The sequence below is a fragment of the Lissotriton helveticus genome, chromosome 1_1, assembly GCF_964261635.1.
Source record: "Lissotriton helveticus chromosome 1_1, aLisHel1.1, whole genome shotgun sequence".
NCBI classification, from domain to species: domain Eukaryota; kingdom Metazoa; phylum Chordata; class Amphibia; order Caudata; family Salamandridae; genus Lissotriton; species Lissotriton helveticus.
This window is the reverse complement of record NC_136057.1, coordinates 1,252,016,418-1,252,037,703: the sequence shown is the minus strand read 5'-3', so window position 1 is coordinate 1,252,037,703 and position 21,286 is coordinate 1,252,016,418. Positions and strand designations below refer to the sequence as shown.

The 21,286-nt window shown below is 44.3% G+C and overlaps 1 protein-coding gene across 5 annotated transcripts in view; it reads right to left on the bottom strand.

Annotated features, from left to right (window-relative positions):
• Nucleotides 1-21,286, bottom strand: part of REDIC1 (regulator of DNA class I crossover intermediates 1) — an 805,769-nt gene that overhangs the window by 342,817 nt on the left and 441,666 nt on the right. For all 5 annotated transcript variants that reach the window (XM_078680043.1, XM_078680023.1, XM_078680053.1 and 2 more), the window contains exon 9: nucleotides 17,463-17,545. In XM_078680043.1, coding sequence (XP_078536169.1) covers nucleotides 17,463-17,545 — 83 coding nt within the window. The remainder of the gene's footprint in view (nucleotides 1-17,462; nucleotides 17,546-21,286) is intronic.

Genomic DNA, 21,286 nt, shown 5'->3' with positions numbered 1-21,286 from the left:
CAGCGGGAGATTCCAGGGAGAAGACGCAGCCCTGCAGCGAAGATACAACAAATCCCAGAAATGGCTAGGCCCCAGCAGGGCAAGCAGCACCACAGTGGCAATGCAAGCAGGAAGGCGGTCACTGGAAAAGGCCGCCAGCAGTCACACGGCGAACACAGTGGGCGCCCCAGGCAGGAGTCACAGCATGCTCAGAGGGCCAGGCGAGCAGACAGGAACCAGCAGGAGGCCAAAACGGGGCTCAGCACAGGACAGACTCTGGAGCGGCAGGAGGCCCCTCAGAAAGCCACCTAAGCAAAGGCCCACAGGGCCGCAGATGCCCGATGTTGCGGCAAGATAGTCAGGAGGAACCGGGATCGGATGCCAGGAGAGCCACAGGCAGGTTCAGGACTGGCCGCAGGGAAGGCACCACAGCACAGCAGCAGGGGCGAAGAGGAACACAGGCCCAGCCAGGCCGCGGCAGCAGACAGGCGGGGGAGAGCTTGCTGCAACCCGGGAGGCAAGGCAGGCTGGGAGACGCGGGGGGGCCACAACCCCTGTCACCAGGTCTGAAGAGGGTGGAGACAGGAAGCGGCAAGGCCACGTAGCACCGGACCCAGCGGTACGGCAGCGGACCCCAACCACGCCAACACAGGCCCCCCCGATATAGCGCCACTCACCGGGGACTCGCCCTGCAGGATCGTTGGTCTCAGGGCAGCAGCGGGAGGCACCAAAGGACCGCGCGTCCTCCGGGGGATCCCGGCATCTCAACACAGGGGCCGGAGCGCAGGCCCAGCACCGCCTTGACAAGACGTTCCTCAGCCGCCCGACCAAGCAGCAGGACCGGAGCAGCACCAACAGATCACCCCTTGCGAGGAGAAGCAGGAAACAGCGATCGGTAGCAGGTAAGGTGGGAGAGTGTGCAGGATGATGCCAGATATTAAAGCTTCAGCGGCTTGTTTGATTACAATAGCAAAGGAACCACTTGATTCCGTTGAGGGTACAAGGACCAAAATCTACCCTGCCCGGTATCAGGGGAAATATCAAGCCCACTGGTCTCCTGTAAGTGCAAGTATAAACTGTCATCATCATCATAGTGATGGGTAAATTATCCCTATCATCACCATTGCCATTCCCGTGTTTTGGCAAACTTCTGGTCAGAATAAGGACCAAAAAGATGATGAAGTTTCTGAGGACAGCTCCACAGTAGTTTAAGTGTATTATCTGAGCCAAACTCTACCGGTAGCACTGGAGTGAAGTCAGAGTGTGACGTCAGTCAGGACGGATTCACCTCAAGCTTAGACATCGGGAGTCGGAACTAGATCCCCCTACTGCAATGTCAGGATTGGCATCAATGTAAGAGGGACTGTCCATATGCAGCTAATCTGGAAAAGAAGTCAGCACCATAGTTGCTGAGGAATCCAAGATAGGTTCTACAGGCTTAGATGGCACCGAGGATGTATCAGTAGGCTGTAATCAGGTACGAGGCCCCTGTGAATCTTTGGGGCCTGAAGGCATGCCAGAGGGATCCAGACGAGTGCACATTACACAGCATGACCTCCCTAAAGGGCTTAACCTGCTGCGGTGTCGCAAATGGCCCAGGGACCAGTTGCAGAATCTGCTCCTCAATCAGGGATTAGTCATGAGAATGATTGCCACTTTGAAGTCTTCACAACTTATCTTTAGACTGAGGAAGGATGGGATCAAGTCCCGCTACAACTTCTTATGCTTCTTCTTTGCATTGGACTTTGAGTTACATGACAAATTTACCCGCAAAGAAGACCTGTTGTAGAAGAAGCCTATAGAGCGGTGTTGGACTTGACCCTTTTTGGCTATAGTTCCCTAAACTTTTTTGCTTTCCCCCCAAGAACTTTTTTCTGACATAGTGTTGCCAACTTAGACACTCTGGGTACTTTGCCACTGCTGATCAGTGTCACAGTGCAAGTGCTCCCTATGTAAAGTATAATCGTAAATGGTTGTCCATGATCGGTATATTTGCCTTACTAGTAAAGTCCCAAGTAAAGTGCACTATGTGTGCCAGGGCTAGTAATGCAAGCTACTAGTGGGCCTGCAGCACTAATTGTGTCACCCACACAAGTAGCCTTAAAGAGAGAAACTCAGGCCTGCCACAGCAGTGCCTGAGCGCAGTTGGTAAACTGCCATGTTGTTCTGACAAGTGCACCCACTTGCCAGACCTTACCCTTCCCTCTCTAGGCATATCAGACACCCTATGGTGGGTCTAAAGTACCCCCTGGGCAGGGTGCAGTGCATGTGAAAGGTAGGACATGTACTAAGGTGAGTACCATGTCCTGAAAGGGAAATTATCTCCATTTCGTTTTTCATTGTCGAAAGGCCATCTTGCCCATAGCGCATAAGGGGGAGGCTGTGTAATATGTTTTCCAGCCTATCTTCCCAAAGGCTTAAGATGGAGAGGTGAAGTTTAGTATGCCTGAACTCACAATGTAATAACACATCTTTTTATGAAGGTGGTTTTTGCATTGGGTGTTCAGAAGCCACTCTTTTAGGAGTGGCGGGGTTTTTGTGCTCTAACATTTCGGTGTGTCGGTGTGTCTCTGCCTGGTTGTGGATTGACTGTCTGGATTTGAAAGTGATAGGATCTGGGGAATGTCTTGACCCAGGGGAGGAGGTGAGACAGCAACATGCTGACCTGCATCTGGAGAGTAGGAAGAGGAGTAGCCCCTAGAGGTGAAGAGGCCTGGGCTGCAGCCATAAAACAATGGCGTCATCCCCTGCTGAGTGATTGAGAATCCAGACCCCCACTAATCAAAGGAAGAAGGTGTCACTGGCAGGGAGGCACCCAGAACTAGTTTGAACAGGGCTCAGTGGCCCTCTGCACACAAAGACTCCAAAGACACTTAGAGGTATAACTAGGAGAGCTGAAGCCCATGAATCTGGGAGAAATGGATTGATCAGTTTGAACAAGACTGAAGCTACTTCGTGGTCAAGAGGAACCTTTGCCAAGGAAGAAACAACTGAAGAGACTGAAGGAAAGGACTGACCCTTGCTGTGTGTTCTGGGGCTGGCCTGCAGTTTGTTGTTTTAACCAAGGAAGAGGCTACTGGGACTTTTCTGTGTGCTGTGTCCCCCTGCTTGAAATGACTTTGCTGTGCTGTGTCCTGAAGTAACTTAACCCCAATGGCCCGAGGTGAGCTGGCTCCATGTTGTGGAAACTCAGGAACACAAAAGTTTCCAGAGGTGTCTCAGCGACGCTGCGTGCGTGTGCTTTTTGCAACCTGAGACCTTTGTGAGCCGTGCCCTGTGTTCGTGGGCAACCGGAGTCCAAGCGAATCTCAGCGACGCTGTGTGTGCGTGCTTTTTCCAGCCTGAGCCCTTTGTGAGGATTGTCCTGTGATCGTGTGCACCTAGCGTCCAAGTGAGTCTCAGCGACGCTGTATGCGTGTGCTTCATGCAGCCTGAGACCTTTGTGAGGACTGCCCTGTGACCGTGCACACCAGAAGTCCAGTGAGTCTCAGCGACGCTGTGTGCGTGTGCTTTTTTGCAGCCTGAGACCCTCTGAAGACTTGCCCTGTGATCAGGGGCACCAGAAGTGCAAGTGTGTCTGAGCTACACTGTGTGCACATGCTTTTTGCAGCCTGAGACCCTCTGAAGAATTGCCCTGTGATCGTGGGAACCAGAAGTGCAAGTGTGTCTCAGGGAGGCTGTGTGCGTGTGTTTTTTGCAGCCTGAGACCTTTGTGAGGATTGCCTCACGAAGGCTCAAGGGAGTCTCAGCTACGTTGTGTGCATGTGCCCTGTTGCAGCCTGAGATATTCGTTATCATCATAGGCCCGGAATCAACCCAGTCGCATCAGAGGCCCAAGTCGCGAGAGGCGGAGAGGAGTGCGAGGTGGCACGCCCCAGGTACCGTGTACCGGCGCCTGGGGCGGGGTGCGGGCTAAAAAAGAGAGGCGCTCTCAGCCTCTCCCCTTCTGGTAGCGCGAACATCTGTCCCAGCTCGAGTCACCACTCGTACGTGCCAAGGAGTGTCAGTACCAGGCCAGAGTGGGGAGCTGTACTGTGGTTTACACTAGATCTGTGTTGGGCATTTGGTGACAGAAACTGACCGCAAGTAAGTAAGAATGGCGGAGAGACAGTCTGAAGCACCGTGATCGGTGCTGGAGTGTATTACGCATTGCATTAATTCTGCAGTACGAACTATTTGATTGTTGTATTACACATTGCATTAGTTTACAAACCAAACTACCTGATTGTGGCATTACGCATTGCATTATTTCTGCATAACAAACTGCCTGATTGTTGTATTACACATTGTATTAGTTTGCAGAGCGAACTACCTGATTGTTGCATTACGCATTGCAATATTTCTGCATAACGAACTGCTGGATGGTTGTATTTCGTATTGCATTAGTTGCATCATGAACTGCATTATTCTTACATTGTAAAGTGCCTGATTCTAGCATTACGAACTGCATAGCCTTGCATTAGGACTGCATAGGATCACCCAGAAGTGCTCATTAATACCGCCAGAACTTACCAGAGCTGGCTGTCCTAATAACTGGCCAGGAGGTATATTACAAATATGCATATGTTGGATTCTATTGTGTGGTCTCATTGTACAGCTTTTTATATAAACTTATACTTGTTTTTATATGAAACTCGGGTGAAGTCCTTTTGTGGTGTCACCATAAGGTCACTGGGAGAGTGGTTGCAAATAGTTTACACATTTGCCTAGAAGATAAGCCTGGCTGCTCGTGCCAAGCTACCAAGGGGGTGAGCAGGGGTTATCTGAGAAGGTGTCCTTCCTTTCCCTGAAGTGGGAGTGAGGGTCCCTACTTGGTCTAATGTACCTACCTCAGCCAACATGGGAATTCTGGTTCTAACAAGCAGGAACAGGTCTGCACCCACAAATTGTAGCAGACGCAGGACTTAGGAAAGATCCATTATTTATTTTGATGTTCAGCAATGTACAACTTTGCTTCACTGTCGCAGATCTCCTTCAGGTACATGAAGGCACATTCTTCGCATGAGTTGGGGGTCGTGCTAGAGGCCAAACACAAGAGGCTCTCTTCGTGAAGGAAGTTAACTACATCTTTTTCCGACAGTTATCACATTGTCTAAACCATGTAGCCTTCAGTGGGGAATTGTTCCCTTGCAGACTGGAAATCAATTTGGAGAAAAAAACCAATGATGAAGAGAGCAGAACTCCAGATCCACATTCGAAGGTGCAGAAAAAAGGAACCGATGTCGATGTTCCATATAAGTATCCCAATACAGGCCCGGGTAATATCATACCTCTTCACCTACATTACCTCCCCTACACTACACAGTAACAAGCCTTTTAGGATTGAATCTTTACCTAGTTCTCCTGCGTGCAGATGCTCCAGCTGACAGTGGTCTGACACATCTCTCGCGGGGAGTCCAACTTGCGACCAGGACGGGGTCACACACTCTCTGACCTCAGGTAATGGGGTTATACTAAACCTAGAGGGATTCTTGGCTTCACACCTACTCACATAATAGGTACACTTAGGTACATCTAGATAGGCATCATAGGTGTACGCGCACTTTTATCATTCATTTTATATTCATGTATGTATTCGTCATAATTGCGAGATGGTAGAACTGTACTATTCTTTTATATTCACTGCACTGCTAATCATATATATCTGCTACTGTCTAACGGTTGTCGCAGCACATCTATTTTACACTAAAAGAACAACTGTGCAATAAATTCTTATTGTAACACGCCCAACAGTTTTTTCTGTGTAACTGTCTGAGACCAAATAAGTGAGCACAAGTGACTGAACAAAAAGTAGTACTTTGTTTCCACGATTCTGAGGGATCAGGGTTGTCATGTTCTAAGGTTGCCAGAAACTATTCTCTCCCCGGCAAGAGGAGATTATAGTGGCACTGTGAGCTAGCTAATGCAAACAGGCTAACATTCTTGGTGGGGGTTCTCGGACCCAGTCTGCCACCAAACCCACAGTTTGTTATCCGAACGTGCAGATTTTGTATAGGAATATATAGGAACTACACGACATGGCACCACCAACGTTGGTTGGGTACTTATTTAACAGTAGAATCTGAGTAGTTCAGTCATGCTCATTCTCAGAGACCCCTACTTCAAAAACACCAGAGACGTCTGGAGTGGGTGGGCACAAACTCTGCCACAGCGGAGTAGGTAAAAAATATCCTATTTATTGGCTGCTGGTTAATCAAGCTTCAAGGACACAGTGTTCCTAAAATTGTGCAATAAAACCTTATCTTAGTTCCCTTGAACAAACTTCTTTGTTACAAAAATGACTGAGGGCGAAGATAACCCGGTGGTGGATCAATGCCTCTCAACAGGAGAAGAAGATGTGGACGCAATACAAATTGCACCAAAATTCAGGCATACAATCAACCCTGAAACTATTAGAAAATGGTTTACAAGCAAGGGGTGGCTTAGTAGCTTTCCTGATTAAGGCACACAAATAAAATAAAACAGAGGTATTTTATGTGTGGGTTACATTCCCAGCAGCAGATGCAAGAACACAGACATTTCACTCTTACACAGAGGGAGATGGACCATTGGAACATGGCTCGTTCAGGGACATAGAGATTCCACTCACCTACCAGGAACACCAATACCGGTTTAAAGGCGCCCTACCCCACATAAGAGGACGAGTAAGGCTTGGTCGGTTAGGAAGACCAGGAGCAATATGGCCGATATTAGCAGCCTACACACCTCACCCTGACATTGAAACAATGCCACAAGGAGACTTACTCATCCAACACAAATATTTAATTAAAATCTACAGAAACTTGATACAATTCGTCATGAGGACTTTCACAGTCCAACCAGCAGCAGTTGCAACAAATGGAACTCAATCTCAGAGTACAGCAACTAAAATTCCTCCACAAACGTTACACACGGTAATGGGCAAAATGCCCACAAAACGCGAACAAATGCCATTCTGGGTAGCTCAGAAAATAACACAGTTAGAGGCAGTATTTCCGAATACTACCCCATTTCAAAAACACAGAATGCTAACAATCTGCTTGCCCATGGGGATAACTCCAGAATTAGAGGATTGTTCCACTTGGGGTACAGTCTATGCTGCCATTTATACCAGGACCCATGGTATTCCTTCATTAGCGGTAATACTGGATGTATTAAGACAAATACAGAACAAGTACGGAGCAGAGCCTGCTCTGAATTTAGGGATGAAGTTACTGAATAACTATGACCAGGTATCAGCCATAATACTAGCTAATATGAAAGGGGAAGCAGCTTCAGTGGCAATCCGCCAACACCTAAGGGAGTTCAATTTGTTAGATCAACAACACGAACTGCTCAAAATAATTGAAACGGCGTATGCCGAATTAGGCAGAGACAATTTGGGTGGGAAAGCTTTAAAACCACAACTGATGGGCTGTCTTGAAAAGAACACTTCTAAGCCGACACCGGATACTTCTAAAAAGAAGTGGGATAATAAAAAACAACAAAACTTAAAAGAAGACAGATCTCAATTCCGAGGTAGATCTCCTCCACAGGAGCACTCTGAAAAGTGGTACAACCTTAGGAATAGGGATAATATTAGGAAACCTGACCGATATCAGGATACTGATACACGTCCCTCTTGTTCCTTTCAGGGTTCATTGAAAAACTCAGAGAGAGAAGGACGGTCAGAACACAAAGAAGAGTGTACTAAGTCCAGAGACAAGCAGCACACTCAAGACTATACTTCCAAAAAAGAAGAAAAGCCAAAACCAAAACCACAGTTTGAAAAGAAGAAAGTTTCAGGCCTGAAGATAAGACTTGCCCAGAATTCTGAGGACACAACTTCTGAACAGGGAATGAGCACAGACGATGCTAGACAGTGAGGCAGAAGTAACAATAGCTCGCCAGAATTTGATGGAATTTCTGGTGACAGCGGACTTGAATGATTACATCACGGTGGAAACACCAGATACAAGGGTGAGCGTCTCACATAAGTTACATGAAATAACACTCCAGATGGAGGGAGACAAGCCCAGGAAACTTAAAGATCTCTTTTGAGAACCTGTCATCTGGTTATAACATCCTATTAGCTGAACAAGATTGGCCGCCAGCGTTCGTTATGGAGTGCCCTAGGGGAGAAGATATCATTTTTCCAGCCCTCTCCAACCTCGTTCCCATACATAATAAACACACATATGCACGGGAGTGGGCAGTTGCCCTAGCTCCAGCATTATACAAAAATCATGCCGGATGGGATGAGAATTCAACCCACCACGTAATCCTGTTACAAGTTTCACCAAATGCACAGAGACAATATCCAAAAAAGCAAGAAGCTAAAAAACAGGGAGATCTTAGATCAACTTGAATATCAAGGGGTCATTAAAACATGCACCTCACCAATGAACAATCCTTTGTTTCCCGTATCAAAACCGGACAACTCATATTGTCTAGTTTTAGATTACAGACATTTAAACACATTCACAAAAACATTTGCTGTCCAAAATGCACACAGTGCCACATTAATGAATAACATTGTGCGGAAAAAATACAAAACAACACTTGAAATCTCAAATAGACTTTTCTGCCAAAATATAGTGCCTGAAAGCAGGTATTTGACCGCATTCTCAGCTTTAGGGTCCCGGCGACAATTTTGTTGTCTCCCCCAGGGGATTAGAATAGCCCGGGGGTATTTTCAGCAAGGGTAACTGAGTTACTCCAAAATTATGATGAGGAAGCATTGCCCTTTGTGGATGATATTTATCTGACGGATGATGACTTAGAAAGGTAATTGACCAGGGTGAACCCCATAATTATGGGATTCGCCTCTGAGGGCAACAAATTTAACTTTAAAAAATCAAAAAATCGCCCACATCAATATCCTGTTTTTAGGATATGAGCTGTCAAGTGAATGGAAAAGTCTGGCAGCTAACTTTTTAGAAAAGTGTGCACCGCTCCAACCTCCAAAATCATTAAAAAATGTACAACCAATATTGGGATTCCTAGCACACAAATATCCTATGTTCACTACAAGAAGACATGATAGCTTAAAAACACTTACAGATGTAAGTAAATGTACACAACTTAGTGATCTGTGTAATAGCGGGTCGATGCGGGTACACCTACTTAACCTTCAATAAAGGCAAAACAGTATCAATCACTTACAAATCACACCTGTACAGAAACGCAGAAATGCATTTCACTTCAACAGAGAAAATCCTGACAGCAGTTCAGACCGCTGTAGCAGGAGAAAGAGCACTGGGTCAGGGGAAACACATGTTTGTCTAACCCCAGTACAGGCTTTAGAAGCTGTTACAAAGGCTAGCATTCCAAATGCAAAAGCCTTACATCCGAGATGGATACAATGGGATAATTCTCTTACTGCAACAGATGTTGAATACAGATTTGATCCAAGTCTAAAAACACAAGCATTTGTGCAATTCGAACAAGAATACCCTCTGCCAAATAAAATCTTGCCTCTAGATTAGTATGAATATATAATTTACACTGACGGATTGCTCAACCGGCCATAGAGAGTAAGCAAAAATGTTGCGCTGCGTATGCTATCGTTAAAGGACGCATGCGGGATGAGAAGTTCCATACAAGTTGTACCAAGATGTGTGCAAGTCCGACGAGCTCGCGCATAACACCACTGCTGGCATTAGTTGAACAGGGTGGAACGCTGTCAGTGGGTAAAGGACCCTTGCGACCCCAAGCTCATACTGACCGCGGGATCAGGTACACTAAGACATGGCATTCACCTACACAATAGTCTACTGAGGGACTCAGGGATTCCCTACATGACGGACATACCCAGGAGAAATAAGCTATCCTGTCGTCATTGTATCAGAATTGTTTTGTCATGTAATAATCGCATCTACGTTGATTGTATTGTGACCTATCCTGAACATGCAGAAAACCCTAATAAAAAAATTTAAACAAAAAAAAAGTTGTACCAAGATGCAATCTCTAGGAGACTGCACGGCTCAGTTGGCAGAGTTAAAAGCATTAATACTGGCACTGGTGACTACGGAGCACAAATTCCCCACTCTGAGAGTTGCGATTCCTTTTACTGTGTGTAATCGTACAATGAATATTTACATAATTGGGGAAAAAACGGGCTCAAAGGCGCAAAAGGTGGCAAAATGAAACATAAAATGCTATGGGAACAGGTAGTTGAGTTGAAAACGAACTACCACGGGCTCACGTGATTCATACACTGAGTCATTAACGTGATGGTGTTCACATTGAAAGGAATTCATTGGCTGATGAAGCCGCGAAGGGGGTTGTGCGCACAGCTTCCATAGCTGCAATCACTCGTTCAAAAACGAGGACAGACGGTGATATTATGGTTGCAAGTCATTGCTTTGCGCAAAGGCAGCTCAGCAGTACCAAAGAAATTTTCGCTCAAGTACTCCTACAAGTTAGACACAAACAACATTCCATATACTCAGGTTCTTGGAGAGGGGATAGAGTAATACCAAATATGGAGTGTAGACAAGGTTTGATTGTCGCAGCACACAAGGGTTTGGGCTCTGTGCATACAGGTGTTACAGCGACTATTTCATTATTGAAACAACGTTATTGGTGGCCAGGTCTAACAAAGCAAACTAAAGACTATGTTTTGAAATGTGACATCTACCAGCAGATGAAAGGCTCCACCATAGTACGCCCGGCACAGACACCATTCTTAAAATCAGACAAACCTCTCACTTGTGTGTATCTGGACCACTGAGGCCCCATACAATCTGATGGGGCTTACAAGTATATCTTGGCGGCAGTGGATTCATGCTCAAGATTCCTATGGGTTTGGCCTAAGCGCTCGGCTGACGCTCAAACTGTAATCAAAGATTTGAGAATCTTTAAAGGGACATACGCAGTTGTCACGTTACATTCTGACCGTGGCCCAGCGTGTAGCATTCGGGATTACAAAGGGGCCATGGAAAATATGGGCGTAGCATGGCAGTACTCCTCTCTGCACCATCCTGAGGGAAATTCGGTTGACGAGAGGAAAAAACGGGACTTAAAGCAATCTTTAACAGCTAGGGTATTAGGCAAGGGTGGTATTTGGGTCAAGCACTTATATGGGGTACAGAGAACCCTCAACAACCAGCCAAGAAGTTCTCTAGGGGGTGTCACTCCTTACGAGGTCCTATTTGGGACGAGAATGTGGGTACCTGATCTTGATTGTGAAGGCGCAGTGGCGGATGAGTAGCCATTTGATATCCATGATCGTTTGGCTGTTTTGCAGGATCTAAATGAACTCAGGACACAACAAAGTAACGTCCACATGAAACAGCTGGGGAAGTCAAGGCATTTACGGCAGGACCTGTCTGTATCCCAAAAGTCGGGGATCTGGTCAGAGAGAAAATAGCGGACAAAGAAGAATTTGGACCATCATACAGAAAGCCTGTACCTGTTCTAGCAATTCAAGGAACAAGAACTGTACTTTTGTCGCCTCTTGCTGGAAAAAAGGAGAAAAGATTTGTCTCAATCAACTTAATCAAACCACACTATGTGGCCGATACTAATCGGTAGGCCACGTGGACTCCAAAGAAGCAGACGCCCTCCCCTCACTACAATTCAAGAAGTTCAAACAGAGAGACTTATCAAGTTTGAAGAGCCTTCTGTACGGAATGAAGGACTATGCAACAATGCTATGGAACTCGTTCCTCTTGAACCGGAAGTTCAACTTCTAAATCAAACTCAAAATAACAACCAAGTTGCAATTAGCCCTAATACAGATGTCTACGTCTACATGCCTCGACGACAGTAAAATGTGATTTAAACAAATCCTGATGCAATTCAACAATGTATCGAACTCCTTCTAGCTACTTCATGAACTTTGATACATTTTCCTTGGATCCAAGTGAACCAGAAACGAGGCTGGCCCAACAAACACGCAATCAACAAGTCAAGAACCTTCTGAACTTTCTCAAAAAGACTTACCTGGTATCGCCTTGGGTAGAACTCTGGGTAATAATGGGATACTGTTCTTTCTTTTCTGGCTAGGCTTAGTTATAACTTTTAGCATGCTTATTATTGGACAATACCTTCAACAAAGCATACCAGCCCAAAAAGTTCATTTGATTCTGAAGCCACATCAGTCCTCATACCATGAACAAAGAGAGTTGTCATCAGTGAACATTACAGCAGTTCCTATTCCGGACGGTAAAGTTTGGGACAAGGTTGATTTCGATATATTCGGCACGAACAAACTTTTAATAATTTCTCATGTATTTAAGTTATATCATTACCTCCAGTACATTTTCTGAAACTGTTAATAACATATTGTCTGATTTACAGAATACTGAAATGTTCAAACACTGAAAGGTTAGAAGGTACTTCAGACTATGACACCTTGTACTGCTACCAACATTATGGTCATCATTTCTTGCACAAATCTATAACACCTAGAAATGTTTTTGAGCACAATCAGTGGGAACATTGCCCTACACCACCAAAAAGCAGTTCACAAATATTTGCACAGAAATGTTAATTTTTTTCAGGGTCTAACACCACTGACACAACCTCATATTATTATACGGTTACACCAACATCGGCACTGAAAATTATGTTGGCTAACACCAAAAAGATTTACTCTGCTTCCTTTATTGCCTAATTGTCTGAACAGGGTTTTGACCTATGGAAGGACACAATAGACTTAAAATCAGTCTGGGGTTCTAGGGACTGGCAAGGCAAGGGAACAGAAGCGCTATTTAGAGCATGCCTCATTCCACAGCAGATTATATTTCTAAATGACACTGTGCAACAGACATCCTGTCTGGGACCAGCCAAGAACAAGGACCTGAACACACCTCAGTTTCCAACACCATCACAGATGGAGGGGTGGCAAAATTCAACTTCACCGGAAGGGGCAACAGTTGATGACATTTTACAGTACAATAGATCAGACCCTAATTGGAAAGAATGGTTGGTTTGGCCCTTAGACACAAAAAGATATCATAAAAGGTTCTTGGGTATCACCAAAGGGTTCAGTATCCCCCTGCCCGACCAACACTATGTACAAAGAGAACACCCAGGGGTAGTGACATCCTAGAGTGTTGGGAAATTGTGCCTTGATTGGCTAGAAACCTCAACACTCACAGAAGTGAAACAGCATTTATCCTTAAACACACACAACAGGGATCTTAGGGATTTTTTACTAGGTCCCAGGAAACACCGTCAGAAACGTTTCATATATGCTAGCATTTATGCTGCCTACAATGAAATTTGGAAAACATCCCAAGAAGAGGCCGCAGAAATATTACGGGAAATAGACCGCATTAACTTAGAGAAGGCGTTAGCTGTAGTTGACAATGAGTTCACAACTTTGACCTCCAGGATATATTCCTCAGGCAACACTGTATCTTTTGTGATTGACATACTGGAACAAGATTTGGAAGATTACAACATGGGCAATCCAAGTTACGCTCTATTATGTTATTAAGCTGGATGCTGCAATCATTGCATGCAGGATATGTGCCTTGGCGTTTTATCATCAGTACGTCTCTGTTTTCTGAATATAATCTAACAGATAATCTGGTAGAAATGGCACAAAGGGGAGCTAAATATACAATGCTGCATATTGAACAACTGGATAGACTACCATTCACTGTAGCGGAATCACCATCAACGGAATAGCTAATCCATTGTCACATAACTCTACCGGTCACTACTTTTCAGTTTCAATATTGCCTTGAGCAAAGGCAGACAGGCAAATATGAAAAAATGGTTAAGGAATCTAGGAATTACCATACAGATTGTGATGCCGGATTGGGGATCGAGAAGGGTTTCTAAGCGGCACAAACTGCAAGAACACTTTAAGCTGTTTTCTCATGGGTCAGGACATTTCACTACATGGAGCATGTAATGGTTCGGTAGCGAATTTGTCCTGCCATATGAAAGGGACTCCAGCGGCCGTGCTTACCCCGGTATTTAAGCTGATCTCAAATGGGAGTTACTTGATACTGAACAGTCAAGGTTGCTGTGGGATGCTTCCGGGCATTGCCTATCTGGTCACTGTGAACTCCATGGTTACTTGCTGTATGCAAGTATTGTTTCCCCAATGAAAACAGTCATGGAGGCGCCGTTATGGCTTACGTTGAATGTTTCCTTTATACAATTTGATACTTTGAGCAGACTGAAAGCCATGCTTTTACAGCAAACCGTACCCTTAACCTCCGCTCAAGAAACCTTTGATCTTGAAATCGCAATGACCTCAACTGTGATACAGGCACTTATACGTACAAACTGCCCCTTTCATTTCGCAGAAATGGTGGGTCGTATCTTTAATATGTCTGATACAAGTGGTATTGTACACCTATTTAAGACCATAGGGTCAGGATTTCTAAGCACCTTTCAGACAATCCTCGGAGTTATTCCAAATTTTATACACTCTGTATTGGGAAGCATTTTTGGAGGTCTGATCCTGCCCTCAATAGCAGGAATCCTGATTGTTATTTTCCTACTACGTAATTGGTGTCCCAATCACCAAAGAGATGGCAAAAGCTCTCCTGGAGCGAAAATACTGTGAACGCATGCATGGTACAACAGCTGGCCACACCTCGCCTACCAGAACTGATCGCCTTTTGGTTTCTATAATTTAGACTGGTCTGGATGGACTGCATCTTACCTGTTCTTCGATGCCTGTTTTGTGGAGTAGAATGCATGTTGGATCTCTGTCTGACACTTGCATCGATCATGCCTACGGAATTGAATACCAGGCTGGAACCCGTAAGGTCCCATGCTCGGCAATGTCCCTAGCATATTCCGATACTGATGGCTGCATTCCCCGAGAACCCGCTGGTGTCTTTTGCCACAACTGGGTTGAGCATCAGCTATTCCACTAGCACCCTGGTATCGACTACAGCACCAGCTGCCTCTGCACCAGCTATTGTTAGTTCTAAGTATCATCTGTACTCCATTGACGTACTCTGCGAGGCGTTATAGGGACCGTCCTCTGCAACAGCAGGCAACGATGATGTTGCATCTCCCAGCCAGAACACTTAATTTATAATTGGCTGATCGTGTGCTGGGAAAGAATTTGGATCTTTCCTTTTCGTTTCAAAACTCAAATAAATTTGGAACATTTCCTAAAATTGACACTATCGCTAAGAAAAAGCATGGCCTTCTGACGCTTGTAGTGGTTCGACTTATATAAACAAACTCATCTACAACTTTTTGCTTAAATAACAATTCCAAAAACTAATTTTCAGAAGAATATTTTTTCCCCCTTAGACTATTTTTAAAAGATTTTAATGTTTTAAAAATGTTTTACATGGCTCACGGATAATTTTATGTGCTGCTACCTAGTAAAAAGAGCAGTTCGCTAGCATTTTATTGTTGTTGACTATTCAGAAGAGGAGTGGGTGTTATGTTCCATATGGGTACCCTAATACAGGCCCGGGTAATATCATACCCCTTCACCTATATTACCTCCCCTACACTACACAGTAAAGAGCCTTTTAGGATTGAACCTTTACCTAGTTCTAGTCCTGGGCACAGAAGGAGGGTTTTCCCTGAACAATAGTGTCCTATAACTTCATCAATAGACTCACACAGTATGAATTAATATTCATAAGAGTTCTTGAAACCCAGGCAGGGTCTACACCACCTGGATCATATCTACTTACAAGGTTCATCCCGTACGTCATCCTCAAATCCAACAATGGTTAATACAAGAAACAAGGGACAAAGTAACCCAAGATACTTTCTGTATAAATACAGCACATCATACTAGTGTTAGCTAGAGGGAACCAAGACTTCCAGGCCTACACACTGACCAGAGACGCTGAGGCTCCTGCATACAGACGCTCCAGCTGACAGTGGTCTGACACACCCCAAACGAGATGTCCAACTCGAGACCAGGACGGAGTCCCACACTCTCTCACTTCAGGTAATGTAGTTAGACTAAACCTAGAGGGATTCTTGGCTTCACACCTATTCACATGCTATGTACACTTAGGCACATCTAGATAGGCATCGTAGGAGTACGCACACTTTTATCATGCATTTTATATTCATGTATGTATTCATGATCATTGCAAGATAGTAGAACTGTACTATCCTTTTATATTCACTGTACTGCTAATCATATATATCTTCTACTGTCTAACGGTTGTCGCAGCACATCTATTTTACACTAGAAGAAGAACTGTGCAATAATTTCTTATTGTAATGCTGTTTCTTCTGTGTAACTCCCTGAAACCGAATAAGTGAGCACGAGTGACTGACCGAAAAGTAGCACATTGTTTCCACGATTCTGAAGGATCAGGGTTGTCATGTTCTAAGGTTGCCAGAAACTATTCTCTCCCCGATAAGAGGAGATTCTAGTGGCACTGTGAGCTAGCTAATGCAAACAGGCGAACATTCTCGTGGGGGTGCTCGGACCCAGTCTGCCACCAAATCCACAGTTTGTGTTATCCGAATGCGCAGATTCTGTATAGGAATACACAGGAACTACACGACACAGCAGAAACTGTGGCCTGGCAGAGGTGACTTTTTACTGATGTTCAGTAAATTGATCCAGTGTGCACCTAAGAAATCCATGTGTGGGAAAAGTGGATGAGTTATATTGAGCCGAGCGGTATCCCCCAGTAATGCACACAACTTCTAATCCAGCCCTAAACTTTCAGCTGAACTAGATACACAATTGAACCTGTGTGCTCTTAGATGATGCATCATTACCGTTTTAGGTGTAACATAGTTCACTGGGGTTGCATTCTAGATTCTGGTGCACAAACGCCAGGTACCAATATGAAACGAGGAATGCTGTGAGCTTGTACATTAAGGCATTTTGCTAAACCATGCCTAAATCCCCAGTAAGTGAGTATACTCTGATTTTCTCACGACCTACTGATGGACTTTATTTAATTGAACTGAAGCTGCGTTTCAGCACATCCGCAAAGCAGGGACACCTAAGACAAGACTTTCTGGTCAATACCAGGATATGGGCACACCATTATATCAGAGAGCAATCAGACAAAGTAAAAATGCACAGCAGGTTGAACCTTCTCAAAATAATCTCTCCAATTGCTTACTTTTGACAAATAAAAGGGAAGCCAACTTAGCTGAGGCTTCAGGGAGTGAGAACTTAAAGCATGTGTGCCTTTGGCCTAAAAGTTTGTGGTTTACCCTTTGCATTATTGTTTGAAAGTAGAAGTGTTGAGGATTTTGCTTTGATTGTACTAAGTTTCCGCTTTGAGTTCTCCATTGGAGTGTCTACTGTCATTGATAATAACAGAAATAAGGATGAACAAACGGAATCAGATTGTAACCACGCCGGTAATTGGTCTAAAGGCAAAGCATGTATCACAACCGAACATATGAACTGCATAAAAAAGGTTGATAGTACAATTACTTACAACATTGGCCAAATTGAATTTCCATGCATAATAGTAGTAACGTTGTGCCACACCGCTAAGACATACGTAACCCTTGGCTTCACTGAATGTGTAGCATAATACTGTAGAACTTACCTGGAAGTTTAGTTTAGTAAATAGGACATTAATCACATTTCTTACCATTTCAGAGCTGGCACTGAAACAGCTGTCTGTATCTCTTGGAGAATAACTAGGAGACCGACTACACAGCAGAGACTCGGCATCTATAAATGGAAAACAAGGATAAATGCTAGTTCTGTAATGTTGATTTACTCCATTATAATTCTCCTCTACTTTTATTTGGACTAAACGAACACTCCAAAGAAACCCAACATCACACATTTTCAATAAAGTGTGCTGACTCTCAATATACAAGGTAACGGATCAAAAGCACATGCACACCGCAGTAGGTTTTGCTCTATAGAATAATATCATGTGTGCCAAAGACCCTATCCTGACAATTTTATAAATGCACAGAAATACCTTTTTTCAAATCTGGCCTCACTCACAGAACACAGCTTAGGGACCTCAGTGGTGTCATACTAACTACATTTTCCTGCATAGGTTATACTATCTACTGATAAATGGGCCGGAAAACTGTACTCAAACATATGTTGGGAGCATCTATGTGCAAAGAAATGTCAAAACGACGGGTACAACTTGAAATTCTTTTTTTCATAAAGTACCTCCCCAGATTGCATCACTACTAGCCAGGTGCAGATACTCATTCTGAAAAGCTGATACGCATTTTCCCTTCTCCACCTATATATCTGGAAACTCCAGCGATTGCGGTCTTATTTGAGGTCTTTTGCATGCCCGTAGTAGTTCTGTAAGTGCACTATCCAAAAAAGTTCTAACCCAATATTTCATTATATGCAGGCAGGTTAACAGATCCAGCGTCTCGTGTTCACACTGTTTCTGCAACAGGACAAACCCCAGACTAAATTTCGATTACAAATTCAAGAAAGTAAATAATCGAATTCCATTATCTTATACATTTCTGTAGGAAGTTAGGCAGGCAGCAAGTCTCATTTTACCCAAACCACTGACGTCATTGCCAACTCATGATTGTAATGCACATTCACTCCAGCAAGCACCGACTGCTCTTTCACCTGAATTTCAACCTCTTTGGGCACCTGAGATGTCTGATTTTTTAAAATGGTCATCCCAATTATTCCTGTTGTTGAAACCTACTCACAGGTATTCAAATTCATACACACTTGATATTTAATATGACTTTTTTTTCTAGGCTCATCAACAGTGACATTTGCTGGCAATACTTACTGAATTCAACTGAAACAATTTGCAGTCTAATTTTTGCTCTTAATAGCACCACGTCATTGGCAAACAGTAAAATAGGAAGCAGGTTACCTGCTAACCATGGACAATCATGCTGGACAGTGTTCGAATCACATCATTAATGATTACATTGAAACGTTTTAGTGCCAATATGAAACACTGTAGTTCTTCTTTGTTTAGAAAAAGGACTTGCTTTCTACATTCTAACCACAACATAATCTTCATTTGGTATGACTTTGTTCATTTTTTTTAAAGTAGTTAAGATATGGCCAGTCGAGCTGATCAGTGTTAGCCTTGTGTGTAAGAAATATGTCTAGGTAAAGTAATCCCCTGAAGCGTGGCATGTTCAACAAGAGCCATGATACATTACTACTTGAACATGCTAATGTCAGGACAGACTACTTTGATCTGTTAACGATTTTTAAGCAATTAAGTCTTTGTGAGCCCGTGCACCCTGGTCAGTGGATGTGTGTGTGTGTGTGTGTGAGAGTGTTATGAACATTTTGGCAACTGTGGCTAAATCTGCTTTTCATGTACCACTGAGGACCAAAATAATGTTCTCCTTAGACTCGAGGCAAACAAACACACTGCCTGTGTTAACCTACCCTTTGCCAATAGGGACGCCTTGTTTGTTAACGGCTATGCATTCACTTGCCTCTGTCATTATATTCCAATGGCCAAAAGGAACCATTTGGGAACTGTATAAGTGAAGGATTGGGAGAATCCTCACAGAGTTGATACTACTGTTCAACTTGGGTCAAGGTTGACATGCTTTCATAGAAGAACATGTTTTCTGTCTAATAAAATGTCACTATGACATGAGGTAATCTCCACTTAACTTACACTTCCTCGGTTCATTAGTCATGAGCCGTCTATCTCCCGTAAGAACCCCACGAAGCCATCGGCATCAGTTTCCGCATGCCAGAGTCGTTTCTGTTCTCGGGTTCATCCTCTTCTCTGGGTCCTACAATAGGGGAGGACCTACCGGAGCACATTTTCCCTTATAACCAGCAAGTAAAGTCCTCTTGCAGTCCACTCCAAATACGAACGAAAGAATGTAAGGCGAAATAACAGAGCGGATGTTATTCATATTACCATATGTAATTGAAACATTTCCTTCCTCTTCCCCAGTCCTGCTCGAAAGACACAACTTCAAGACAATCTGGCGTCTTACGGCCTTGCAGAGAACACAAATGTACTTATAAAAAGTACAGATGACCAAAAGAAACACAAAGCCATGACCCCCAAGATTACCCACAAAAATAGCTGTTGCTGACCCCTCCCAGCATTTCAGAGCCAAAATGAGTGGGGAAAGGAAGCCAAGTCTCGTTAATCGCACTCCTAAGGAACAGGCCACTAACTTCTGTCCAGAAGAACATTTCTGTGTCAAGCACATCCTGGAAAAAGTATGCTCAGCACACTGCTGCTATGGACTCAATGACTATTTACAACGGAAGTGCTGCAGGTTAGTTTGAACTATAAGAATTACACAAATATGGTAGCCAGAGGACCTATTTTGGCATATCGTTCTGCACACTAGCACTCAGGCTGCTAGCAGAAGCAGCAAATGTTAGGCTGCAATGGCAGCCCCTTCCAAATGCAAAGCATCAGGAGGCCACAGTCAACTCTGCAGAATACCAAACACCCATGCTGCGGAATTAACAGCAGCCATCTGCATACACATGTCTGCAGCCAAATGGCACTATGGCCAGAGACCCTTTTAGCTACCAGGAAGGCAGAAAGGAGGACCCTCTGCAGGCAACCGCCTCAAAAGCACTGAGAACAGGGCCAGTCGCCATCACCTTGGACCCCTGCAATCAGCGCAGTATGACATCATAGCATCATTAGCCTAGAGATGCCCCCAGGCAAGGTGCAACTCTACCAGTTTATTACCAGCCACCTCAAGGAAGGCAGAAAACATCCAGTCCAACAACAATTGGGGTACCAGCATCACCACCACAGTTACAATTCGAGATCACATGGCAACACAAAATATTCAAAAGCGCACTCACGTATCCAGCCTCAGGCACACAGTGAACATACCTATGGTAGTGACAAAAAAGCAGCATGTGCTCGGATAGGCCCTCCCCGTTTATAGACCCTCTAGATGAGAAGAACCTTGGAGAACCTTGGAGGGAAAGCCAACTGAGCAAGGATAAAAAGCTGTGGAAAAGGAAGCTAGGATCTTCAAAGGGATGTTTCTGGAACAAGAATGCCTCAATACCAACGAATAGAATGACGACAAGGAGAGACAAGAGTAATCCAAAAACAGCAGGAAGTGGAGGTATCTGTTGAAAATGTCCCTTTTTACAGGGTAACCCCCAAACCGTCTGCCTTTACCCTCCACTTTTCACTGAAATCGTTTTTGCTGGCCTTAGGACTCTGAGCACTTTACCCTGCTAACCAGTGCTAAAGTGCACATGCTCTCACCTCTAAACATGGTAATATTGGCTCATACTCAATTGGCAAATTTAGTTTACTTACAAGTCCCTAGTGCACTACATGTGCCTAGAGCCTGTAAATTAAATACTACTAGCGGGCCTGCAGCATTGAATGTGCCACCCACTTAAGTAGCCCTTTCCACACCTCAGGCCTGCGATTGCAGAGCCTGTGTGTGCAGTTTACACTGCCATTTCGTCCTGGCAAAATAAACCTTCTGCAAGGTT